A 26,770-nucleotide genomic window follows, 5' to 3' on the forward strand; every position below is an offset into this window, starting at 1 on the left:
TTCAACCAAGCCCAATAATGGGCGTTTTCATTAGTTTCCTCGTCAGTATTGCGTTTACTTTATTTCATTTGCTCAATTGAAAAATCTGTAGTATTCTATTTGAAATCATTAATTAAAAACTGCGATACACTTGCCACTTTTGATGAGCTATGTAAACTTCTTGATTTCTTTATTCAATTTATGTAAGAGAGATTCCTTTTAGTTTCGCAGTTGTATAATTTTAGAAACCCCGAGAACTTTCCCGGCAAAAAGGCAGGTTTTTCGAACCCGCCCTGGCAACGGAAACGCTAAAAAGGTGTTTATTTCAACTTAAAATTTATTTACAACTTAAAAATACAGCCTGAGCATGACTCTCCTCTCTCGGAACGCTCAAATGACCCGCATCATTCTTTGTGACTACCTTAAGGTTAGAGTGAAATCTCAGCTGTTGACTTGAACGTTATATAGATTTGCAGGTCTAAATTAAATATGAACTAAAATGTTGTTATTTGATGACGATGTGAACTTAGTTTGGCAAAATTCTTTTAGTCTGCCTGATCGGTAAACCTTGTACAAATTTATTGTGAGCACCCGCAGAACTGTGTTTTTGTAAATAGTCTGGAAATGAAATTTATACTTTGCCTGTCGAAATTTAATCAAGCTCCCTTTCCTTGCTGTGTACTTCTCAAGTTATTGACATAAAAACTATACATTCTATTGATATTACACAGCTAGTGAACCTTTTCAGCAATATCGTTTGTGACCTGAATTTTCATTGACTTGAGGTCTAACAAATAGCTCCCTCCGGAAGAGGTGATTCAACAGGTAGGCTTATAAATTCCACTTAAACTGCAAAGCGAAAGTAGTACTTGGAACAGTCGAGGCGTGGTGTCCTTTAAGTTAATACTTGCAACTTTAGGCACCAATATGGCCGCCTTTTCGTTCATCTATTTTATGATCCTCAGTGTGCCTTTTGTTTGTGGACAGCCGGCCGTGAATCAAACAGGAATAGAGGACAACGAATATATCGTCGAACTCAAACCATGGGTTGCAGAGTCTGACCCTGATGCCGCCATCTTAACTCTGATCAACTTTGCGTTGGCCCAAGATCCAAGGGCGATCATCTTCCATAATTACACAATCTTCGACTTCGTGGGCGTGGCCCTCAACACGACCCAGAGGGCCATTTTGGCCATCCGGGCACATAGTTCAGTTCAAGACGTTTGGCCTAACCGTTATATATTGGATGATGCGACCAATTTGGGAGTAATAAAACAGCGCGTTGACAACAACGCTGAGGGGGACATTTGGGGCCTGGCAAGGATATCTCAGAGACAAAAACTGAATATAGCTGAAGAAATGTTCTATGAATACGACGATATCGCAGGCAGTGAGGTTTACGCTTATGTTATCGACAGTGTAGCTGACGTTAGACACCCAGACTTTGAAGGGCGGGCCTAGTTTGGGTACAATGCAGTTGATGAAACTACGGACTTCCCCAAGGAGCTTTTACAAGACCCTGAGCAAACACACGGGACACACGTAGCAGGAACGCTTGGTGGGAAAACTTACGGCGTGGCCAAAAGCGTAACCATAGTGTCTGTCAAAGCTGACACCAAAATATGGAATTTTTACAGGGGAGAGTATGAGTTTCGTTTCCAGGCAGATGACCTGATTGAAGCGTTGGATTGGATAAAAGAGGATCATAACCAGAGAAAAGCAAAGGACAGCAAAGCTAAATCAGTCATCAACATGTCTCTCGGGGGATTTTTCAATGTTAGTCAGCCAACAGCTGTAGAAAAGACTATAATAAAACTTATTAAAATGGCGGGCATTCCAATTGTTGTTGCAGCAGGAAATAGTGATGAAGATACTTGCAATTATAAACCCGCGCGTGTTGCTGACGCCATAACTGTTGGATGCTCGGACTATAACGATCGACTGTGCACATTTTCCAATCACGGCAACTGTATTGATATCATAGCACCAGGTTACCAGATTCTGTCCACGTTGCCCAACAACGGAGCCGGGAAAAATAATGGTACGTCCATGAGCGCCCCACACGTCACCGGCGTCGTCGCGCGCTTCCTAGCTCTCCACGACACGCCCCCGACTCCAGAAAAGATCAAGCAATGGCTCATTGAGAAATCGACCAAAAATGCCGTCACACTCCGTCCCAAGGCCGTCGCTCTTCATGTCGCCGAATCAGACGTTAATTAACGGGCATTCCACCTCGGCTTCGAGTCAGATCCAAGGGATTTCTGCCTTTACCCTTATTCTGATCATTGCTGGCTCGGCTTCCTGAAGATAAAATATTTGATTTCGCTGTTTCAAAAGAAGCAGATTACTAGACTACATGCACGTTAATTGTTGTTAGGTTTTCTAAGAAATTGTTAGGTTAATCGTTATTTATTTTATAATTTCTACAATTATAAGAACCCAACTGCATCAAAGTATCCTATACGCAACATTGCGCAAAATATAATTTTCGTTGATTGAAAAACAATGTCCTGCTATTATCATCATTACTTGGCTCGTTGAATGTTGATGTTGTATACCATTTCTAATTAAGTAGCTTAGTTCTCATCTAATCAAATCATGACTCATTAAGACCGCCATGTCTTTCTGACAATTCAGAGATTTCATCAGATAGGCCTCCGTTAATTTCAGTGATTTTTATGAACAGACACAGATGTGTCTGTACATATTGCCATCACCTGCGTCTGTCGTCGCCGATGCCGTCGCCGATGCCGATGCCGGCGCCGTGCACTTTCAGCGTTAACACTTTAAGTGGAAGACAGTTTTACTTTTTGGCTTTATATTTACAGAGCTGACTAATATTCATAAAACGCAGGTCAAGTTCGAAAATCAGCATGATCGGGCCATTATTGTAGAATTTATGCTGTTTTTTCACTTTTTAGCATATATGCAACACTGTTAACACATTTCAAGGAAAACCGATAGGCCTGTTGTCATGAAACTCACAGGAGTAATCAATCTTACTAAAACGCAGATCAAGTTCGAAAATCGGCATGCATGATCGGGCCACTATTTTAGTAGTTATGCTGTTTTTTTTCACTTTTCAGCATATGTGCAACACTGTTAACACATTTCAAGGAAAACCGATAGACCTGTTGTCATGAAACTCACAGGAGTAATCAATCTTACTAAAACGTAGGTCAAGTTCGAAAATCAGCATAATCGGGCCATTATTTTTTAAGTTATGCTGTTTTTTCACATTTCTTCAGATTCAATTCTTAGGCATGTTAACAGTCTCATTATTTAATTAATAAGATATGTAAAAGTGTTTGTTTGACATTTCCTGCATCTTTACAACATTGTTAGTAGATTATGTAAAAATGATGGTAAACTTGTTATCGTGTATTGTGTAATAAAGTGTCAAAAATGGAAATAAACTCATATCATTTCAGTTTGTAAGATTCAATCATTCATTATGTTCAGAAACTCAGAATGGAGGAAATTGGACATTTGACACTGTTCTATTGATATTTTTCACATCTCATCAACTTTCTTAGTTGATCATATAAAAATGGCAGTAAACTGTTAATTTTGTTTTATGTTAAAAAATTGTTAAAAATGGAAAAAAATGCATTTCAGGACAGTACTGTCTTGTCTACATTTTGGCATTTTCAAGGTGTGACTTTGAAGTTCCATGGGCCTGAAGACCTTTGCTAGTCACATTTTCTGAATATCCATGATACTAATAATTTATTATTAAAAATTGATGGTTATTATCCTGTTAAAAATTATGTAATATTGCATCAAAATTTGAAGAAACCCCTATTTTGGACACTGCTCCCTTGATGACCATTTAAGGAAAACCATGTCACTTACTGTTCTCAAACTTACAGGAAAGAAACATGGGACTAAAATACAGTTTCATTAGGCAGTGCAGTCTATTTGGTAAATTTTTCTGGCAGTTAATCAGTTTTTTGTGAAAATTTAATTTTTCACATATTGGCAATTTGAAGGTGTGATTTAGAACCACCTTGGGCTTGAAGACCCATGCTAGTCACATTTTCTGAAAATCCACGATACATATATCTTATTATTAAAAACTGATGGTCTTTATGCTGTTAAGCATTATGAAATATTGCATCAAAATAGAAGAAAACACAATTTTGGGTATTGCTGCCATGATGACCATCATGGGAAAACCACATTACTTATGATTGTCAAACTTTTAAAAAAGAAACACAGGACTAAAATGCAGCTCGAGTTGGAAAAGCAGTCTAATTGACTTCTTTTTCTGGAAGTTTTACATTTTCAAAGTGTGAACTTGAACTCCCATGGGCCTGAAGCCTTATGCTTGTTACACATTTTACTTACATTGGTATTACCTGTTGACAGGCCTTCCCAACTACCAGACTCGGCACCTACGGGTCCAGTATAAACCGGTTTATCTGACCACACTACCCGTTTTCAAGGTGTGTGTCAGATCGCATAAAAGAGTATCAGCCACCACACCGATTTTACCTGGTGCGCGATGTGATTGCGATGATCCTAGTAATAGATAGACCCCGAGTCAGCGAGGGTTATGTGGCATACACGAGTGCGAAGCACGAGTGGATGTCACATAACCCTCGCTGACGAGGGATCTATCTTATTTAGACCACGGGTCCATTAGTGGGTTATAACGCATTCATGCAAGACGTGCGGTTATGCGAGTTACACCACGTCTGAATCTTTTGTTCTTCACTTCCACCGTGGTCTAAAGCGGGGTTGGAAAGTAGTGCATCTCATCTACATTCATGCGCTGCTGCAATTTTCCCTGTTTATGCTAAAAATCTGACAATACCGCAATTTTTAACATAAAATTTAGGTTCGAACATAGCCAATGATCTGTCGGGGGTTAAATATTTTCTGGACGAGATTCAGTGAGTCGTCTGTGGCCATGTTGTCACTCGGAACTACACCAATGTCTCCGCACTCGACATTAGTATGGAGCTTGCGGAATGAGCCGAGGATTGCCGATTTCCATGTTGTTGTATTCATACGACTCCTACTTGACGAAAACGAGGCACGATACCCGGATGACAGGTAGGCTTACAAAATTTGTGATGGGGTATGATACTCTTTTATGCGATCTGACACACACCTTGAAAACGGGTAGTGTGGTCAGATAAACCGGTTTATACTGGACCCGTAGGTGCTGAGTCTGGTAGTTGGGAAGGCCTGGTTGAGCTTAATTAAAATTTGATGTTGAATTTGCAGTTTAACATAATGTACTTTTACATCAGAATTGACAGTAGCCTATTTTGTTATTTCCTGCTTTTTGTCTGTACATTTGACAGCTTTGCTGCCTTGTTCACTTTTCAGCATATATGCAACACTGTTAACACATTTCAAGGAAAACTGATAGACCTGAAACTCACAGGAGTAATCAATCTTACTAAAACGCAGGTCAAGTTCGAAAATCGGCATGATCGGGACACTATTTTACTAGTTATGCTGTTTTTTACACTTTTCAGCATATATGCAACACTGTAAACACAATATAAGAAAAACAGATGGGCCAATTGTCATGAAAGTCACAGGAGTGGTCAATTTTACTAAAATGCAGGTTGAGTTCGTAAATCAGCATAATCGTGCCATTATTTTAGAAGGTATGCTGTTTTTTCACATTTCCTCAGATTCAATTTTTAGGCATGTTAACAGTCTCATTATTAAACTAATAAGATACGTGAAAGTGTTTGTTTGATATTTCCTGCATCTTTACAACATTGTTAGTTGATTTTGTAAAAATGATGGTAAACATGTTATCATGTATTGTGTAATAAAGTTTCAAAAATGGAAATAAATTCATATCATTGCAGTTTGTCAGATTCAATCATTCACTATGTTCAGAATCTCAGAATGGAAGAAATTGGACATTTAACACTGCTCTATTGATATTTTTCTCATCTCATCAACTTTCTTAGTTGATCATATAAAAATGGCAGTAAACTGTTAATTTTGTTTTGTGTTAAAAATTGTTATAAATGGGGGAAAAAACATTTCAGAACAGTGCTGTCTTGTTTCACATTTTGGCATTTTCAAGTTGTGACTTTGAAGTTCCATGGGCCTGAAGACCTTTGCTAGTCACATTTTCTGAATATCCATGATACTAATATTTTATTATTAAAAATTGATGGTCATTATGCTGTTAAACATTATGTAATATTGCATCAAAATTTGAAAAAAAACTATTTTGGGCACTGCTCTCATGATTACCTTTTAAGAAAAACCATGTCACTTACTGTTCTCAAACTTACAGGAAAGAAACATGGGACTAAAATACAGCTTCAGTATAGGCAATGCAATCTGCAAGTTAAACAGTTTTTTTGTGAAAATTTAATTTTTCACATATTGGCATTTTCAAGGTGTGACTTTGAAGTTCCACAGACTTGAAGACCCAGGCTAGTCACATTTTCTGAAAATCCATGATACATATATTTTGTTATTAAAAATTGATTGTCATTATGCAGTTAACCATTATGTAATATTGCATCAGAATAGAAGAAAACACAATTTTGGGTGCTGCTGCCATGATGACCATTATGGGAAAACCATGTTACTAATGATTGCCAAACTTTCAAAAAAGAAATACAGGACTAAAATGCAGCTCGAGTTGGAAAAGCAGTCTAATTGACTTCTTTTTCTGGAAGTTTCACATTTTCAAAGTGTGAACTTGAACTCCCATGGGCCTGAAGCCTTATACTTGTTTCACATTTTACTTACAGTGGTATTACCTGTTGAGCATAATTAAAATTTGATGTTGAATTTGCAGTTTAACATAATGTACTTTTGCATCAGAATTGACAGTAGCCTATTTTGTTATTTCCTGCTTTTTGTCTGTACATTTGACAGCTTTGCTGCCTTGTTTTTATTGTTTTCAGGGTCTGAAGAGAAAAGATAAGTAGTTATGTAGAATAATTATGTATCTAAATAACAATTAAGGATGTTTTAAAGCGCGACCGAAACAAGACAGTTAATTAAACCAATCGTAGCAGTTTGCTTAGTGTTAGAGGTCAGTTTTATTTTTATTTTTAGAAAACAGTTCTTTCAATCGAAATGCGTATGCCAACGCTTTCTTTGAATTTGTATAATTATAATAAAACCAAAAGGAAATAATTTCTGCTCTTCTGAGTGTAGGCTACTAGAGGTAACCAAACTTTTGTCACGGCTTTTAATTTTAATTGAAATCGTCGTGCAAACAAGAAAGGGCATAAATAAATAAATAAATTGTACCTGGTTAAAGATAAACTTATGACAAGAACAGACTTTTCCTTTAAAAAAATTATCTCAGCATTCAAAATATTCAAAATATTCAAAATCAGTTCACTTGGCTGCGTACTGTGCTTTTTTGAGAACATAACTCAAGGTAAATTTTCTTTAATATTCTCACATTGAAGTCTAATTTAACTCACGAATCGAGCTTTATACTTAAAGCGATGAAACAGGGAGCGCAAAATACTCTACGAAACGGATATTTAGTGTGTATTTGATGTTTTCCTCCTCAATGCACAATGATTACGTGGCTTTTTATATATTCAATATATTCAGGGGCGGATTCAGAGATATTTTCTGACAGTCTTCCAAATTATCTTTGGTGATCCATTCTTCGTTTTTGACCGTCTTCCGACAATAAAATTAGATACCCGTCAATGTTAACATGAAAATTTGACCGTCTTCCGGAAGACCCAGAAGACGGCCTAAATCCGCCCCTGATATTGAGTCAAAAATGTCCTTATCTGAGAACTGATTCCTAACGAAATTCACCTACATCTCTCCTCATTAGCCCCCCCCCCTCCCCCATACACCCCTGTGAAGAGCAAATTTTTAGGATAATCAAATCCAGATGGCGAAATACTACACACTATTTAGATTTCTCTTTGTCATTTGAAATCTGAAATTTGAAATCATTAATTAAAAACTGCTGTACACTTGCCACCTTTGATGAGCTATGTAAACTCCTTGATTTCTTTATTCAGTTTATGTAAGAGAGATTCCTTTTAGTTTCGCAGTTGCAGAATCTTAGAAACCCCGAGAACTTTCACGACAAAAAGGCAGGTTGTTCAAACCCGCCCTGGCAACGGAAACACTAAAAAGGTTTTATTTCATTAAAACAACTAAAAAATACAGCCTGAGCATGACTCTCTTGTCTCGGAACGCTCAAATGACCCGCATCATTCTTTGTGACTACCTTAAGGTTAGGGTGAAATCTCAGCTGTTGACTTGAATGTTATATAGATTTGCAGGTCTAAATAAAATTTGAACTAAAATGTTGTTATTTGATGACGATGTGAACTTAGCTTGGCAAAATTCTTTTAGTCTCACTGATCGGTAAACCTTGTATAAATTTATCGTGAGCACCCGCAGAACTGTGGAAGTGTGTTTTTTGTAAATAGTCTGGAAATGAAATTTATACTTTGCCTGTCGAAATTTAATCAAGCTCCCTTTCCTTGCTGTGTACTTCTCAAGTTATTGACATAAAGACTATACATTCTATTGAAATTACACAGCTAGTGAGCCTTTTCAGCAATATCGTTTGTGACCTGAATTTGCATTGACTTGAGGTCTAACAAATAACTTCCTCCGGAAGAGGTGATTCAACAGGTAGGCTTATAAATTCCACTTAATCTGCAAAGCGAAAGTAGTACTTGGAACAGTCGAGGCGTGGTGTCCTTTAAGTTAATACTTGCAACTTTAGGCACCAATATGGCCGCCTTTACGTTCATCTATTTTATGATCCTCGGTGTGCCTTTTGTTTGTGGACAGCCTGCCGTGAATCAAACAGGAATAGAGGACAACGAATATATCGTCGAACTCAAACCATGGGTTGCAGAGTCTGACCCTGATGCCGCCATCTTAACTCTGATCAACTTTGCGTTGTCCCAAGATCCAAGTGCGATCATCTTCCATAATTACACAATCTTCGACTTCGTGGGCGTGGCCCTCAACACGACCCAGAGTGCGATTTCGGCCATCCGGGCACATAGTTCAGTTCAAGACGTTTGGCCTAACCGTTATATATTGGATGATGCGACCAATTTGGGAGTAATAAAACAGCGCGTTGACAACAACGCTCAGGGGGACATTTGGGGCCTGGCAAGGATATCTCAGAGACAAAAACTGAATATAGCTGAAGAAATGTTCTATGAATACGACAATATCGCAGGCAGTGAGGTTTACGCATATGTTATCGACAGTGTAGTTGACGTTAGACACCCAGACTTTGAGGACCGTGCTCGATTTGGTTACAATGCAGTTGATGAAACTACGAACTTCCCCGTAAATCTTTTACAAGACCCTGAGCAAACACACGGGACACACGTAGCAGGAACGATTGGCGGGAAAACGTATGGCGTGGCTAAAAATGCAACCATAGTGTCTGTCAAAGCCGACACAAAAGTATGGAATCCTTGGAGAGGAGAACATGAATTTCGTTTCCAGTCCGACGACCTTATTGAAGCATTGGAATGGATAGAAGAGGATCATAGCCAGAGAAAAGCAAAGGACAGCAAAGCTAAATCGGTCATCAACATGTCTCTGGGGGGATTTACCCCTAGTAGACAGCCAACAGTTGTAGAAAGAACTATAATAAGACTTATTAAAATGGCGGGGATTCCAATTGTTGTTGCAGCAGGTAATGACGCTTACATTGCTTGCATGGTTACCCCAGCGCGTGTTCTTGACGCCATAACTGTCGGATGCTCGGACTATAACGATCGACTGTGTACATTTTCCAATTACGGCAACTGTGTGGATATCATAGCACCAGGTTACCAGATTCTGTCCACGCTGCCCAACAACGGAGCCGGGAAAAAGGACGGTACGTCCATGAGCGCCCCACACGTCAGCGGCGTCGTCGCGCGCTTCCTAGCTCTCCACGACACGCCCCCGACTCCAGAAAAGATCAAACAATGGCTCACAGAGAAATCGACCAAGGATGCCGTCACGATCCGTCCCACGGCCGTCGGTACTCCAAATCGTCTGCTCTTCATGTCGCCGAATCAGACGTTAATTAACGGGCATTCCACCTCGGCTTCGAGTCAGATCCAAGGGATTTCTGCCTTTACCCTTATTCTGATCATTGCTGGCTCGGCTTCCTGCAGATAAAACATTCAGTGACTGCACTGTTTCAAAAGAAGCAGAGAACTAAAATACATGCATGTTATTTTATATTTTAGAAAAGTTGTTGATGTTCCTCATTATTTTTATTATTTTCGGCAATTATAAAAACCTGCCAAGGTATCCTGTAGGCGATATTCGCCAAAGACCTAAGTTTTCTTGAGTAGAGGAACATATTCCTGCTTGTCACGAATCATTGCTTGACTCGTTGAATATTGAACTTGTATGTGCCATCTCTTATAAAGTAGCTTAGTTCTGGACTAATCGTGTCTCATTTAGATCGCTATTATGTCTTTCTGATATTTCAGAAGAAATATTCACCAGATAGGTCTACTTAAATTTGAGGGGTTTATTGTTTTCAGGGTCTGACGTGGAAAAATAAGTTGTTTTGAAGAATATTTACACACCAAAATAACATTTTAGAATATACCTTTAACCATGGACTATTTCGGTCCAAGCTTTAACGAATGAAACAGAATAAACAATCAAAGTTATTCATAGCAAGTGCAAGGGGTTAGTTTCATGTTGATTTTAAAAACAATCTTTTCAAAGTTGAAAAACGCTGAACATCGTTGCGTATCCGGGGTCTAGCATGTCTGGCGTGAATATTTTGTCTTAAAAAAACATCCAGTTGGTCTTATTCACGACAAACCCAATTTCTATTATTCATTTTCTAAGCAATTTTTACACTTGGTCTGATGCTTTACCTTATAAACTATGTTCGATTTTTTAAATTTTTTTTGAAAGCTGTATCAGTAAACTATTTGCAGCGGAGCCTACTTTTCCATACTACTTCTGACTCGATGTACAAATACTAAACGAGTGTGAGCTGAGGAGGATTGACCCTCATTTTTAATTCTGCTATGTATATCTAATTGTACAACTGTACTGGTATGCTTACTTTGATGTGTTATTATAATAAAACCAAAAGGATATTCATTCTGTTCTTCTGGTTTTTGAATTTATCTGGAGTAAACAAAATATTTGTCACAGCTTTTGATTTTTATCTGTTGATGAAACACAAAAATGCCTGTCCGTTATCCTACTGAAATTGCGCCGAGCAATATAAAATAAAATGAAGTAAATAAATAAAATTTCATCTGGCTAACTTATAGCAAGAACGGAAGACTTTGCCTTGTTTAAGTTTTAACAATTATTAAAATCTTAAAACAAAATATCCAGATTCAATTCACTTGGTTCCACACTGTGCTTTAGTGTGAGCATTGCTCCAATTTGTTTTACTAATTATTCTAACATTGAAGTCAAATATAACTCAAGAATCAAGTTTTATTCTAAAATAAACAGGGAGATCAAAATACTGTCCATTTTGCCTTTTTAGACCCGTTTCCTAATGAAATTCACCGACGTCTCTGCTCATTGAGCGTCTACCCCCCCTCCCCCTAGGGTGAAGAGCATATTTCAGGTAGGTAAAGCCAGATGAAGACAACCCACACACTATTTAAATATTTCTTTTCCGTTTGTTTTTATTGTAAATAACTCATATCCTAGTATATAGCAAGACTTTGAAACCGTTCACTCGGCAGCACGCTGACCACAAGTACACTGCAGATCAGCAATGCGTTACATGTGCAACTTTGAACACATTCACAACAGTCAACCAAGCCAAATGGCTAATGATTAATGTGCTCATTAATTTCCTCATCAGTATTATACTTCCGGTTGCCGTATTATAAAAATCTGCGGTATTAAATTCTAAATAGTACATTAAAAATCTGCTATACACTTGTCACTTTTGATGGGCTATGTGGACTTCTCGATTTTCTGTTCAGTTTCTGTAAAAGAGATTCCTTTTCGTTTTGAAGTTGTATAATCTTAGTTTTATTTCTTTCCAGCTGAGCTTCCAGAGTTTGTATCAGAGGTCCGGACATGACGTCCATGATTCGGCATAGTGACTTGGTGTACACTGGAAGGCAGAGGCAAAAATATTACACTAAGAACACTTATATATCAAAAAAGAAAATTCTGCTTCATTTCTGCTAAGCTTTATACAATAGACATAGGTTAATATTAGGCTTGCACATAAAGTTGAAAATCCCCATATTATCCACACAAAAACAGACAACTGTACACAAAAATCCAAAATAATAAACCTCGTGAAAAATATCTAAAAAGATCTCAATTTTACCATTCTATTCAAAAGATCACTGAAAAGAACATTTGTATCCCTTTTCCCAAATAAATTTAAATAAACCTGGGATGAATTTTTTGTCGTTCATGCACTTCCAACTTTTCGGGAGCCAAAAAAGTCATTCGCCTAGGCAGCCCCCATTAACACCATGCCATATTTTCTGACTTTTATGAAATGGTGGTCTCATCCCTGATAAACAAAAATAAATAAATAAATAAATAAATAAATGAAACCCCTGCACCTTACCAGCACTGTTGTGTATTTTGGTGAGCAGGTCTAAGTTGTCTATAGTCAAAGTCTTTCCATACGACTCTTCCTCCTCTTGACTCAGTATATGGGGTAGTTCTACCAGTGACTGTAAACATGCCTTACCCAGAGTACGGGTCTGCACCACATGGACAGGGATTTCTAATTTTAAATACCTGGTATAATAATAATAATAATAATAGTAGCAGTAGCAGTAGTAGTAGCAATAATAATAATAATAATAACAAGGATCAGCTTCAAATCCAACAACTATTGACTGTAAAAGATACATATGAGATGTCACCAATGAATGTAATTTCTTATTGTCATCACTACTACAGCAACCAGATTTTATTAAAGCTATTACTAAGAGTTGGCATAACAATTAGCTATATTGCAATTCTTCACTTATGTACAATAATTATTCAATTTAAAAAATTTAAACGTCACTCTACAGGTTTTACAGGTTTTGTATGACACAAATACTGAGATAAACAGATGACAGGCAGACAGACAGACAGACAGACAGACAGTTAAACACAGATGCACCCAGCACTTACTGGGGTGCCTCTCCTTCAGGGCTTTGGTTTATAGACTGAAAGCAGCATAACTGCACACGATTGGACTGCAAAAGTCAAAATTATAAATAAACAAATATGAATAAATACATATAAATATAGAATGACAAAAAAAGGAACATTACCATTTAACTGAATTTTTCAAAAATGCACAACTTTATCATTATACAATTATTAAACAAATTTCCTTGTCAAAACTCAATAAGCCTTGCAACCAAAATGAATCTAATTGTTATACTGGCAACATATCAATCTTCAGTTCACCTTTGTATTCTTTTCCTCATTGAATACTGAAAATATAAGCCCAATGAAGCCCTCATCAAGCATTTGGTACATGGCCTGTGTTCGGACGTCTGAAAAGAGCAGGACTTTTTCAACTGTAGCAGTTCATTTATAACTATATCATGTGTGTGTGTGTTGTGTGTGTGTGTGTGTGTGTGTGCACATACTTGTGCATATTTTTGCATGTGCATATGAAGGTAAGAATTATAATTACCAACACTGACCCATCAGAAGTACTAGTATGTTCCAAAGCCAATTCACAACTCCCCCCCCCTCCCCCCACACACACACACACACACTCTCCAGTGTACAACTTCCTCCTTACCCACATGTGACGGCCACACAGTGATGTGAGGATGAGAGTGATACCAGCCAAGAACCCTGATAGGTCTCTGCAGTTCATGAGCAAGTCTGTAGTAACAGTTAAGAATAAATATGTACAGCATATATTGTATAACACTGATAAAAACACATCCATATGTGCAAGTTTAAAGTCTATATGAGAAGATTCAGAATGAATGGGAGGAAAACTGTGCTGCAAGCAAGTAGCAAAGGTAAGCATTTTACATGTGTTTGAACTGCCTTTACCCGTACCTGGCTTGTTTCTGGGATTAAAATTGCTACAAGTCATCGTTTTTAGCCTAATCAAAAAACATGAACTATATAAATGACAACTTCAACTGCAAGCTATCAGAACTTCTTAAATCCAGCATTCCTTTTAAATAAACTGGGGGGACCCTAGAATGCCATATTCTGTCTGTTTCATAGTACCTTATAGTTATAATATATAAACATGACAAGTCAAACATATCTCTGTAAGGATATTTCTGCCTGTGTGGAAGCATCGGACAGTTGTTCTGGGGAAATCTCCACCCTGTCTGGCTGCTTGTCTGATCTTCTCAGTACCATGACGGCTGATATGTGACTGACTCTCTTCTCATCTATCTAGTGGATGGATGAATCAGAGCAAGAATAAAATCAACTTTGACTGAGGGGATATGAGAAACTACTGGCATTTAATGATAAAGGCATGGACAAATATATACATGTAGAGTACACAAAATACGTTCAGAGATTGCCGAAAACTGATTACTATCACCAGCATGCCTCTGGCATTTCTAAAAATGGGGAGCACATGTTGAAAGCATGCTGAGAGCCCATTTTGCTGTTTAGATAATTAACCTGATGATTACAAAATAAATAAATAAATAAATAACCCTGCTTACTTATCACACAGCTATAGAGAGTAGCAAATGCTGAAAAACGGGTAAAATCAAACAAACAAAATAAATGAAAAATAACGATGCGACTTAGTCTGAGCATAATTTTGAGTTCGACTCGGACTTCAACAATTTTGAGAATCAAAACAATGACATGAAACCTGGAAGGTAAAAGTCGTTCATGAAATGCACTCACCTCTCCCATCAGTAACCCCATTACTTCTTCCCTCTCCGTGGACAGAGCATGCGCCAGGCACACCATGAAGGCGTCTGAGTCTAAATGTACGGCAGTAACTGCCATTTTCCCACTGCTTTGCGAATAAATGTCACCCAGTGTTGAAACCAACAACTAAACCGGAAGTTCAACCATGACATATGAAGACGATCGCGGAATCGGACTCCTATTTCAAAAGAGCTCTAGTCAACAACACCACGCTAAACTCCAAAGTCCGTGCTGTTTGTGCAGAGAATAATTAATGTGTAGGTTACAGCTGTGGTGTAGGGCGTGCGTAGAACAATAGAGAAATAAGGTATGGGAAGAACTCGTGGTCTCTTTTGCTCTGCATTCATGTTTGATCTCGAATTTTATGGTTATTATATTTAAATGAAACATATGAACATATGAAAGTTAAAACGTAGGCATTGTTTTTGTCTTAGTCCAAGATCGAGAGAGAAATAATCACGCGATCTACCTCAGCTCAATATTAATATTAATATATAATTTAATCCGAAATTTCAGACCGTACTCTGCTGTTAACAAAGCATTTGTTGCTACATCAGTGTTCATATCTATTGATAATTTTTAACAGACTCTACAGCCAGCATATACTGTAGTACTTAACAGATAAAGTTTAATTATTATTGGACGGCTTGGCTTATTGATTTGTTTTGATGAAAAATAAAAACAGGACAGGAAGTGTCACATAAAATAAATAAGTAAAGGTAAAATTGTCATTGTCTGATCTCCTTGATGACTATGCAGGCTGCCTTTTAATGCCGATAGGTTACCAGTTATTAATCCTGTGAGCTTGGACGTACAGCTTCATGGCAGGCATTGCTTATTTTTATCAGTTAAAATAAATAAATAAGAAATAAAAGAAAAAAAGGAAGAAAAAAGTGATGACATTTTCTATCCCCTTCATAGTACTGTATAATTGTAATATATTGTGATACTCATTAATAATGTTTTTGTTATTACAAACAGATCCAAGTAAATTATATTCACTGCAGTCAGACCACCTTCAAGACCTACAGTATACCCGGCATGTTACCCAGGAACCATGTAAACCTCTTATCTTAGGTCATAAACCTCATGACAAGTTCATTCCAAATGTCTTCCCAAAGTCTGTCTATATACATGTATATTGACCCCAGGATTATCATTTAATAAAGGTATGTCAATGTCCTTTTCTTTGTTTTTTCAGTCAGGCTGTCTATGGTAAAGTGATAAAATGCCTTGTAAAGGTCGCCACTGCAGAAGTCGATTTACAAATCTAGCCTTTTTCATCACATGCTTAGGACTAGTTATATTGGGAATATACTACAATGAAGGTCAGCTCACTTCCTCATCACAATCTGATGTCACCCTAAGAGGTCAAGGTCAAGGCCGTTCTCAAGGCTATACAAGAGTTCAAGGACATTTCAAATATGGAAAAAAAAAGAGGAAAAAACTGCATGGGAAGTTGATGAAAGCTTTGTCAGAGGAAGATTTGTTGGAGTGTAAAATACCTGTTTTGAGCTTGAGAACAGATTCCAATGCTGCTGCTTTCAAAAAGATGGAGCCACTGCATTGCAATGGGCAGCAACTCATGTACTTTGATAATTCTGTATTAAAGTTGAATAAAACTGTTCTTGGAAACAGAAAGCTAAAGGAATGTAAATATTATTCCATAGAATGGTCGAGAGACCCTCCAATGGAAGAAACATACAATCTAGTCAACATTGCTAATAAAGATAGCAATTTTGAAGTGAAAGTTAATCATGACTTTGTCAAAGTTGAATGTTACTTGCAAGAATCAAAACAGAACCAAAGAATCACTGGCAGGAAACTGCTGAACTCTGAAAATTCCAGATTCCTTGACAATCAGATAAACACACTTTTGAAAGAAACAAAACAAGTGATGCAACAAGGGCAGTCGCGATCAGGTGCTAATAAGGTCAAAGACCAAAATAATGCTAAAATAAATAGCAAAATTAACTATCAGAAAACAATTGAGAAAAGCAAACAGATTTTGGGCCGAAAAAGCAATCCAGACAATCAAAAATTTGACGTAGAAAGAAAAAAAGACGGCCCTCGCCACAATCAGGGTCTGGTGACCCCAGTGACAGCTGGGCGCCTAGGTGATGATGATGGTGAGGATAATACAGGGGATCCTCAGTACTATGGAGTAAACTTCTTTGATGCTCATGCTCCTGATTTTGAACAGTATCTTGTGCAGGTGAGGGAGTAAGGTATCATTTAAAGAAGAAGAAGTCATCAGAATCACATTATTCAATCCAGAGAACAATGAGTTATGTTGATTTTGGTTTACTCTCCCCATTAACCAGATGTTCTATTTTACTCAAAAAATAAGAACAACACTTACAGACTAATTTTGAGTTCTCATATAAATTGTTCAGGAATTGTTTTGGCATACAATGTCAACTTTATATTTTGTATGTTTCAAGTATTATGACAGTATGTTTGAAAATCAGTTGATGTCAAAACCTGTTGAATTTGTTCACCAAAAACTAAACTTTTACTGCTTCAGATTGCACCAGAGGCTGCTGTATTTGACAGACAAAAGGATCTCCCCCCACACCCAGATTCGACCAAATTAAATGTCTTAATGCTGGCACTGGACTCCATGTCCCACCTTTCGTACCAGAGAAAACTTCCCCTCACCTATGCCTACCTGAGAGATACGCTGGGGGCTGCCATCCTGAATGGGTACAATATTGTGGGTGATGCCACCACTGCAGCACTCATCCCTATGTTTACAGGTAAACAGTGCCAAAGGAATGCTGTCACACCTAACACATTTTCACTTTCAACACAGTCACACCTAACACACTCTCTTGCCTGAAACATTGTCACACCTAACACACCTGCACACTGAAGACACTGTCTCACCTAACACATTGTTCAATCTCGCACTATTGAACATTTTTTTCCTCGAAACTTCAAGTGGGAAAGCAGTTATAGATTTGAGATAACATTCAACATGAATTTAGTTGGTGATAGGACTACAGTAAGTTCAACTTAAATTTTATATAACAGAAAAATTGCTGTCAATGAGGATACCTTAAGTTATCAAACGGAATGAATGAAACTTATTTATCTGCATTCTACAAACAGATTTAATATGAACTATATAAAACCAGTTTTTAATTGTTGTTTTTCAGGTAAGACAGAAACTGAACTGCCTGAGACCAGGAAAAACGAGCCAGGTGCTGGCTTTGTGGATAGCTATAACCTGATATGGAACCGTTTTGAGCACAACGGCTATGTGACACTGTATGCAGAAGACATGCCATCCTTTGGCACCTTCAATCTCAGGTTAAATGGTTTTGAACACAAACCAACGGACCACTACATGCGGCCATTTTGGAACGCTATTGATGATTACGATGATAGGGAACAGAAGAACCAGTTTTGCTTACATGGCACTCCAAAACACAGGTATTTACTGAAGTACGTCAAACAGTTCTTCACAAGGTACAGGAATGTCTCCAAGTTTGCATTCGGTTTCTACGGGGAGTTGTCCCATGCAGACAACAGCCCTGCTGAGTACATGGACAGAGACATGGTGACCTTGCTCAAATATCTGAAGAGACACAAACACCTTGACAACACCCTGCTGATTGTAATGGGGGACCATGGGGCCAGATATCGCAAAGTGCGTCACACTGTACAAGGGAAACTCGAGGAGCGCCTTCCTTTGATGACCTTGACCTTTCCACAGTGGTTTCGGGAAAAACACCCCGATCTCATGCAGAATTTGCGTAAGAATGCTCATCGCCTTACGACGCCATTTGATATGCATGTGACTTTGGAAACGGTTCTGGATCTCAAGATGGCACAGAAGAAGATATTGTATAAAGACAGAGGGATCAGTCTGCTGAATAGTATCCCCATGAACAGGACATGTGAGTCGGCAGGTGGGTATGCCAAGACTGGTTTTGAAATCATTAAGACCAGAGTCATTCTATTCCATCTTTGGTTAAATTAATAATTAAAAAAAAAGACAACCAGATATGCAGTTGATGAAAAAAATGGGCTTGCAATTTTTTTTTAATTTTTATTAAAGAAGCATCATAATTTGGACGTTTGTTTCAGGTGTGGCCCCGCACTGGTGCTCATGCATGGTGTCGCAGGATGTTGATGTCAGCAGTGCACGTGCTGAAGAGGCAGCATCTAAAGTTATAGACTATATCAATGGCCTGACATCTCAACACAGAGAGAAGTGTAGTGTGCTACACCTTGATAAGATCCTTAGTGTCAGGTTGCTAGCACCAAATGAACAGGTAATAAGTGCTCTATGGTCTGTGTTAATGTTGTACATATTTATGGCTGTGAGAACTAGTTTGATTGTAATGTGTAAATAAATTTATCTTAGATAACCATTAAAATGATTTTGGTAAAAAGTGAAAGGGGAATTTGACAGGTTATAGATGAAGTTATGAAATGTTGAAGTGATGGTTACAGTATAGGTGAAAAGAAGCAGTTAAAACAAAGACAAGTAGACACATAGTGATTGCAGGCCACATTTGATAAAAAGAAAACTTGATAACACATCCTTTGATCTCTTACTTAGTATTTTGTCAAATTGATTCTGTTAGTTCTGATTTAGAAAAATTAACAGATTGGCCTCTTTATTTTAGTTTCTAGCAAATTTTCATGAGTAGAAATGTTTGTCTTCAGTGCTACATTTAGATTGATGAAAATTAAACGATACAGTTTAAGATGAGAAAAAAATTCAGACATCTCAAAATTTATGTATACCTATTAGTAGATGTTTAACATGTAAAAAGGTACATTGGACAAGTTTTAAATAATTTTCTTTTTACCTACATGCGTCTTCAGGTGCTGAAATATTTTAACAGTATGGATGCAGACCAGCGAATTGCCAATTTCACTTCCAAGGTCAAGGTTGACATTGTTCATTACCAGATCACCTTGGTTACCTCTCCTAGCAACGCTATGTACGAGTCAACATTGCAATACAACATTGGGGCAGAGAGACTGGAGGTTACCCCAGATATCAGCAGAATCAATATATATGGCAATCAGCCATATTGTGTACAAAAGAACCATCCGGATTTGAGGAAGTACTGTTTCTGTGCGGACTATCAAAGCTGGGAGAAGAGAAAGAAAAAATTGAAACATGATTAAGTTAAGATACCTTATTGATTGCTGCTTTGACTTTTAGTTGGGAGAATGATATTTGCTAAGATACAACGAAGGTGGGGAAATTTTACTTTTCACTTTTTATCAAATCTTTAAAACTTTGAGGAAAAGACTAGTCCATATTTGTTTATGTATAAGTATACAATGATATTAGTGGATGGGACAACTATGTCACTTGGTTTTATGTAAGGCTCAAATTTCAGTTTTTATGACAGGATTAATGATGGATTTTTTCCCCCATTTTTTAGGAGGGGGGGGGGTAATTTTGATATAAAACAAGTATCTGCATTATGATACTTGAAAGGTGCTGAGTTTGACAAGGTGCTTTCAGAATTGATATATATATATATATATATATATATATCACTGTGAAAGAGGTAATTTTTCTTTTCTTCATCATCTTATTGCACATAATACAGGCTTTTATTTGTAGGTGATTTTTGTTCAGATAATTTTATTTTATATCGGGGAGCAAAGTTTACTTTGAAGATTTACCCTTTTTTAGGCAAAGTTGGGAGGATTTTATATCACTAAAAATGTGGAAAAAAAGTTGGAGAAACAGGAAGGGCTTCATTACAAAGGAATATTTTAAAAGATTTTGCCATGAGAACAAGTTATTTCTGACTGGTCAGTTTCCCCAATGTACTCTCCAGACTTTAAAGAGAACTTAACATTTTCAAAATGTGTTCAGAATGTTTTACGTGTGGATGTCAACTCACACTAAGGCATATTTAACAATCTGCTCTAGATGTCTACAAGAAGTTCATTATTGAGCTGTAATGTTTATCCCTTTTTTTTCAGTATTTTAACTTTTTAATGGCAGCGCAAAGTCCACAATCTAATTTACATCTTTTCAATTATGCAATAAACTAAATAACTCAAAGACAGTTGTTGTTTTCTGGACTGCACCTAAAAATGGCATGTTGCTTGGGAGACGCAGGTGTAAATGGACAGCGGAGAAGAAATCAGAACTTTTTAAAAGTAATTAAATAATAATTTTTTTTAAATGTCACCAATATGTCCATTTTCAGTGTAACAAATCTGAAAACTAGAGTTTTGATGATGTTTCAGTAACTAAGGCAGCAGCAACAGCAGGAAGAACAAAACACTGTATGCAACCTTTGATTTTTATTTTCCAATATTTTGTTACTTATTAAGTTTTAAAGCAAAATCTAAACATGTTCACTACTTGAAGTATTGAGTATCACCTGTGCTATCTCTGCGGCACACACATATATAATCATATCAACATCTTTAATACACCTTTCTGGTGTTTAGAGAAAACTGGATTGAAACACAGGCTGATGAGGACTACAGTTCATATCTGTACAGGCAATTCCAGTCGAAGAACAATAAAGCTCTGAATTGATAATGGCTACAAATCAAGTGACAATTGGGTCACGGATAATTAGGTTGATATCTAAGACCTGGGCTCTTCCCAAGTTTTCTTGCAAAGTAAACATTTGCAGTGCAGAAAAATAAAGTCTACAAGTATTGTCAAAACCAACCAAATCATTTATTGCAGGTAGTCATGAATGTTACTTCTTTGTCACCAAGTACTACTAACAGATATAATAGCAATGTAGTTTGTTACTGCAGTTCTCCAAGAAATAAATAAATACACTGTAATTTCAACACCTTTTCTGTTATAAAAAGAATATACACAAGTTCAAAACCCAAACAAAAATGCTTTACAGACAACCAAAAAAACAAAGAAAAAAAAATCTAGTGGTGTTGAAAATGCGACCCACGATTTAATTATGATTAGAACTGTAAAAAGGGGTAAGCATTTAAATTCACTTTTGTAGGAAGCTAAACCAACTGCTCTAGACAATTTTTATTCTGACCTCTCGAGGAAACCCCCCTCAAGACATTTTCCTTGGAGTAAATGGCATTTCTGGTTTCAAACTTACCAGTATTACGCGACAATGCATGGTATAAAGTTACAGAGGAAGAAGGGCACTACTTCCTGTACCACAACAGTGACGCATCATTTCTTATCTAATATTACAAGGTTATTAACACTTAAAATTTACCTCTTTTAGAGTCTTGAATAATTTACAGCCTCTCTCTCTCTCTCTCCACATTCACTCAACTACTCTCACACATTAATAGATCTGACAACAGCAACATTTTTGGAAGGGGGGTTACCATGCAGTTCAAACACATGGCCTTGTTTAGAAAACAATTTCTAGAATGTTAAACAATATGTTTAACAAAGTAAAATTTGGTGGAGCTCGGCTTACATATTCTCCACCAAAATGTTATCTACATTTATATAAATATAACAGTATGTTTTGGCCTAAATAAATTCATGTCATGTTGAAATTTTTTGCTTTGAAAATGAAATAACATGGCCTCTCTCCATTTTTTCTTTTCTTTTTCAACATGGCTTACAAATATACCAACTCATGATTGGTAGCACATCATTTTTTCCTTTGTAAATCCACAATAACCGTCTCTATTTGCCTTTTTGTCTTCTTCAATGTGACCCATCTCGACATGTGAAATGTAAGTTTTAAAATACCAAAGTTCAGAGCATATTGTAACAAGTACAAACAAGATGCTTCTGCACTATTTTTCACCCTGGTACATTTTGACAGTCCATCCTGTGCTCAAGTTTTCACTCGCTGTGTATCATGCAGCCGATTTAGCTTAAATAGAGCACATACAGGTCAAATAACAGTTCTGTTCCACATTTGCTCCACGTTTCTCACCTGTTTTGAAAATAAATGGTAAAATAAGTAGCACATCGTTGTTTAATATTGCAAATAAGTTAACAAAAGAAAAAAAAAGATGAATAACAGTGCCTTATTATCCTCAAACACATTGGGGTTATTCATATCATGTTATTACAGCAAGATTAAAAGTTTGAATAGCAGCAGCCAGCTTCAATGGGATATTTTTGTTGTGTTTTCTTTTTAATTTATTTTTCAAACATTGGCATTTTCAGCTCCCATCCACCTGAAGCTCTTCACATTTTCTGTATTTCCACATAAGCAGTTGCATTGTTTTTTATGTCTTTAAACATTATGTAATATTATCTTATGCACAGTCATCATTATTCAAATATTGGGATTTTCATTATGTGAATTTGAACTCTCATGGTCCTGAAACTGTAATCTTATTGCAGGGGTGGATTGAGGCCGCCTTCTGGGTCTTTCAGATTTTAAAGTTCACATTGATGGGTATCTGTTTTTTCTGTTGGAAGACCATCAAAAATGTAGGATGGATCAACAAAGATAATTTGGAATACTGTCAGAAAATATCTCTGGGTCCACTCCTGTTATTGACGATGTCACCTGTTGTGCATGATTAAAATTCAGTGTTGATTGACAGTACTATTATAGGCATGATTTATTATTGCATCAAAATTGACAAAATGAACCATTTTCTGCATTTTTATTTTCTGTTTTTGTCTGTACATTTGACAGTTTTGCTGCCTTGTTAATAATGAAATATATGTATCATGGATTTTCAGAACATGTGATTTGCATGGGTCTTCAAGGCATTGGAGGTTCTAAGTCACACCTTGAAAATGCCAATATGTAAAAAATTTAATTTTCACAAAAAAACTGTTTAACTGCCAGAAAAATTTACCAAACAGATTGCATTGCCTACTGAAGCTGTATTATAGTCCCATGATTCTTCCCTGAAAGTTTGAGAACAGTAAGTGACAGGGTTTTCCTTAAATGGACATCATGGGAGCAGTGCCCAAAATAGGGGTTTCTTCAAATTTTGATGCAATATTACATAATGTTTAAAAGCATTATGACCATCAATCTTTAATAATAAAATATTAGTATCATGGATATTCAGAAAATGTGACTAGCAAAGGTCTTCAGGCCCATTGAAGTTCAAAGTCACACCTTGAAAATGCCCAAATGTAAACAAGACAGCACCGTTCTGAATTTTTTTTTTTTTTTCATTTTTAACAATTTTTTAACATTAACAGTTTACTGCCATTTTTATGTATCAACTGAAAAATTGATGAGATGGGAAAAATATCAAAAGAACAGTGTTAAATGTCCAATTTAGTGAATGATTGAATCTGACAAACTGCAATGATATGAGTTTTTTTCCATTTTTGAAACGTTATTACACAATACATGATAAGTTTACCATCATTTTTACTTAATTAATTAATGTTGTAAAGATGCAGGAAATGTCAAACAAACACTTTTAAGTATCTTTAATATTAGTTTTAAAATAATGAGACTGTTAACATGCCTAAGAATTGAATCTGAGGAAATGTGAAAAAACAGCATAACTTCTACAATAATGGCCCGATTAGGCTGATTTTCGAACTCAGCCTGCGTTTTATTAAGATTGACTACTTCTGTGAGTTTCATGACAATTGGCCTATCTGTTTTTCTAATATTGTGTTTACTGGGTTGCATATATGCTAAAAAGTGAAAAAACAGCATAACTACTGAAATAGAAGCCCGATCGTGCTGATTTTCGAACTGAGCCTGCGTTTTATAAATATTCATCAGCTCTGTTAATATAAAGCCAAAAAGTAAAACTGTCTTCCACTTATCGTGTTTACGCTGAAAGTGCACAGCGACGGCGACGACAGCGACGACGGCGAATACGAGGGTTGATTGATAAGTAGTGAGCCTCGTGTGGAAAAGGTTAAGCAGGGATATCCCTTTACAGCCCTTCTATTCCCTGACTATTTAAAGGTGTGTAGCCGAAGTTTGGTGTAATTTGGTTTATGTCGACGAGGTAGCACTCTCAAATAAGCAAGGCAAGTGACTTTTGCAAAATGCCCCTGCTCACAAGTATGTCATTGCCATGGCTGCAATCAACGAGTGTGGCTTTGAACTGATAGAACATCCACCTTATTCGCCTGATCTTGCTCCCTCTGACTATTATCTATTTCCCAAATTGAAAAAAGCCATTTCAGGTACTCACTTTGTGTCAGAAGATGACGTCAGGCGTGAAATGGAGGGGTCTCTGAACGGCCAAGAGAAGGGCTTCTATAAAAGTGGCATAGAGGCTCTCAAAACTAGCTGGCAAAAGTGTATAGATACTCAACGAGACTATGTTGAAAAATAAAGAAAAATACTTGTAAAATGTGTACCCCTTCTATATGAGGCTCACTACTTATCAATCAACCCTCGTACGGTGACGACAGACGCAGGTGATGGCAATATGTTCAGGCACATCTGTGTCTGTACAGTACATAAAAACAAGGCAGCAAAGCTGTCAAATGTACAGACAAAAAACAGAAAATAAAGATGCAAAATAGGTCATTTTGTCAATTTTGATGCAATAATAAATAATGCTTATAATAACACAGTCAGTTAACACTGATTTTTAATCATGCACAACAGGTAACATGGTCAATAACAGGAGCAGATCCAGAGATATTTTCTGACAGTATTCCAAAAGCATCTTTGTTGATCCATCCTCCACTTTTGATGGTCTTCCAACAGAAAAAAATTGATACCAGTCAATGTAAACTTTAAAATCTGACCGTCATCTGAAAGACCCACAAGACGGCCTCAATCCACCCCTGCAATAAGATTACAGTTTCTGGACTATGAGAGTTCAAATTCACATAATGAAAATCCCAATATTTGAAAAATGTTGACAGTGCATAGAATAATATTACATAATGTTTAAAGACATAAAAACCTATGCAACTGCTTATGTGGAAATACAGAAAATCTGAAGAGCTTCAGGTGGATGGGAGTTGCAAATGCCAGTGTTTAGAAAAAAAATTAAAAAGAAAACACACACACAAAAAAATTCCAATAAAGCTGCTATTCAAACTTTTAATCTTGCTGTATTAACATGATATGAATAACCCCAATGTGTTTGAGGATAATAAGGCACTGTTATTCATCTATAGCATTAATGTTGGCATTACACAATTTTTTTTCTTTTGTAAACTTATTTGCATTATTAAACAACATTTACCTGCATAATTATCACCAATTCCTAATTATGTGACACAGTTAAGAGAGCTTAACCTATAGAAAATGGGTCATTTTGTCAATTTTGATGCAGTAATAAATAATGCTTATAATAGCACTGTCAATCAACACTGAATTTTAATCATGCATAACAGGTAACATGCTCAATAACAGGAGCAGATCCAGAGGTATTTTCTGACAGTATTCCAAATTATATTTGTTGATCCATCCTACACTTTTGATGGTCTTCCAACAGAAAAAAATTGATACCAGTCATTGTAAACTTTAAAATCTGACCGTCATCTGAAAGACCCAGAAGACGGCCTCAATCCACCCCTGCAATAAGATAACAGTTTCTGGACTATGAGAGTTCAAATTCACATAATGAAAATCCCAATATTTGAAAAATGTTGACAGTGCATAAAATAATATTACATATTGTTTAAAGACATAAAAACCTATGCAACTGCTTATGTGGAAATACAGAAAATCTGAAGAGCTTCAGTTGAAAATGCCAGTGTTTAGAAAAAAATTAAAAAGAAAACACAAAAAAATAAAAATAAAAAAAATCCAATAAAGCTGCTATTCAAACTTTTAATCTTGCTGTATTAACATGATATGAATAATCCCAGTGTGTTTGAGGATAATAAGGCACTGTTATTAATCTATAGCATTAATGTTGGCATTACACAATTTTTTTTTTTTTTTTTTTGTAAACTTATTTGCAATATTAAACAACATTTACCTGCATAATTATCACCAATTCCTAATTATGTGACACAGTTAAGAGAGCTTAACCTATAAGACTTGAATGGGAAATCTCAACGTGTGTTTTATGTAATCTTATTTAATGGGCACTTGAAAATCAA

The 26,770-nt window shown here is 36.6% G+C and overlaps 4 protein-coding genes across 6 annotated transcripts; 3 read left to right on the forward strand and 1 right to left on the reverse strand.

The window, feature by feature from the left end:
* The first annotated feature begins 906 nt into the window (after positions 1 to 906).
* LOC106177139 (uncharacterized) lies at positions 907 to 4,487 on the forward strand. The gene is made up of 2 exons (XM_086998217.1): positions 907 to 1,369; positions 1,457 to 4,487. The coding sequence occupies exons 1-2, from the start codon at positions 907 to 909 to the stop codon at positions 2,197 to 2,199; spliced, it is 1,206 nt and encodes a 401-aa protein (XP_086854343.1). The 3' UTR covers positions 2,200 to 4,487.
* Positions 4,488 to 8,598: 4,111 nt separating this feature from the next.
* LOC106177170 (uncharacterized) lies at positions 8,599 to 11,112 on the forward strand. Its single transcript, XM_086997277.1, has one exon. It carries the CDS (start codon positions 8,701 to 8,703, stop codon positions 10,099 to 10,101), a length of 1,401 nt encoding a protein of 466 aa, XP_086853403.1. The 5' UTR covers positions 8,599 to 8,700; the 3' UTR covers positions 10,102 to 11,112.
* A 459-nt stretch (positions 11,113 to 11,571) lies between these two features.
* LOC106177171 (lys-63-specific deubiquitinase BRCC36) lies at positions 11,572 to 14,955 on the reverse strand. The gene is made up of 7 exons (XM_086997278.1): positions 14,785 to 14,955; positions 14,193 to 14,313; positions 13,694 to 13,780; positions 13,351 to 13,439; positions 13,069 to 13,133; positions 12,509 to 12,684; positions 11,572 to 12,037 (listed from the first exon to the last, which is right to left on the reverse strand). The coding sequence occupies exons 1-7, from the start codon at positions 14,887 to 14,889 to the stop codon at positions 11,850 to 11,852; spliced, it is 831 nt and encodes a 276-aa protein (XP_086853404.1). The 5' UTR covers positions 14,890 to 14,955; the 3' UTR covers positions 11,572 to 11,849.
* Positions 14,956 to 14,976: 21 nt separating this feature from the next.
* Positions 14,977 to 20,860, forward strand: LOC106177189 (uncharacterized). 3 transcript variants are annotated; one of them, XM_086997275.1, is made up of 7 exons: positions 15,001 to 15,118; positions 15,571 to 15,635; positions 16,013 to 17,026; positions 17,339 to 17,570; positions 17,973 to 18,728; positions 18,907 to 19,094; positions 19,654 to 20,860. In XM_086997275.1, the coding sequence occupies exons 3-7, from the start codon at positions 16,040 to 16,042 to the stop codon at positions 19,960 to 19,962; spliced, it is 2,472 nt and encodes an 823-aa protein (XP_086853401.1). In that variant the 5' UTR covers positions 15,001 to 15,118; positions 15,571 to 15,635; positions 16,013 to 16,039; the 3' UTR covers positions 19,963 to 20,860. The 3 variants fall into 3 exon arrangements, with proteins under 3 accessions (XP_013415348.2, XP_086853401.1, XP_086853402.1); XM_086997276.1 differs by having other exon boundaries at positions 15,012 to 15,118; positions 15,592 to 15,635; XM_013559894.3 differs by lacking the exon at positions 15,571 to 15,635 and having other exon boundaries at positions 14,977 to 15,118.
* The last annotated feature ends 5,910 nt before the right edge of the window (positions 20,861 to 26,770 follow it).

The sequence above is a fragment of the Lingula anatina genome, chromosome 10 (assembly GCF_051362555.1).
Source record: "Lingula anatina isolate TDL-2025a chromosome 10, LinAna3.0, whole genome shotgun sequence".
Lineage (NCBI taxonomy): Eukaryota > Metazoa > Brachiopoda > Lingulata > Lingulida > Lingulidae > Lingula > Lingula anatina.

Coding starts and splice junctions, on each gene's coding strand:
- LOC106177171 (XM_086997278.1), bottom strand. CDS start 14,889: ATGGCAGTTACTGCCGTACATTTAGACTCAGACGCCTTCATGGTGTGC. Junction 14,314..14,784: donor TGGGGTTACTGATGGGAGAG/GTGAGTGCATTT, acceptor TCCATCCACTAG/ATAGATGAGAAGAGAGTCAG. Junction 13,781..14,192: donor TGCTTCCACACAGGCAGAAA/TATCCTTACAGA, acceptor ACTGTTACTACA/GACTTGCTCATGAACTGCAG.
- LOC106177170 (XM_086997277.1), top strand. CDS start 8,701: ATGGCCGCCTTTACGTTCATCTATTTTATGATCCTCGGTGTGCCTTTT.
- LOC106177189 (XM_013559894.3), top strand. CDS start 16,040: ATGCCTTGTAAAGGTCGCCACTGCAGAAGTCGATTTACAAATCTAGCC. Junction 17,027..17,338: donor TTGAACAGTATCTTGTGCAG/GTGAGGGAGTAA, acceptor TTACTGCTTCAG/ATTGCACCAGAGGCTGCTGT. Junction 19,095..19,653: donor TGCTAGCACCAAATGAACAG/GTAATAAGTGCT, acceptor ATGCGTCTTCAG/GTGCTGAAATATTTTAACAG.
- LOC106177139 (XM_086998217.1), top strand. CDS start 907: ATGGCCGCCTTTTCGTTCATCTATTTTATGATCCTCAGTGTGCCTTTT. Junction 1,370..1,456: donor ATACGACGATATCGCAGGCA/GTGAGGTTTACG, acceptor GGTACAATGCAG/TTGATGAAACTACGGACTTC.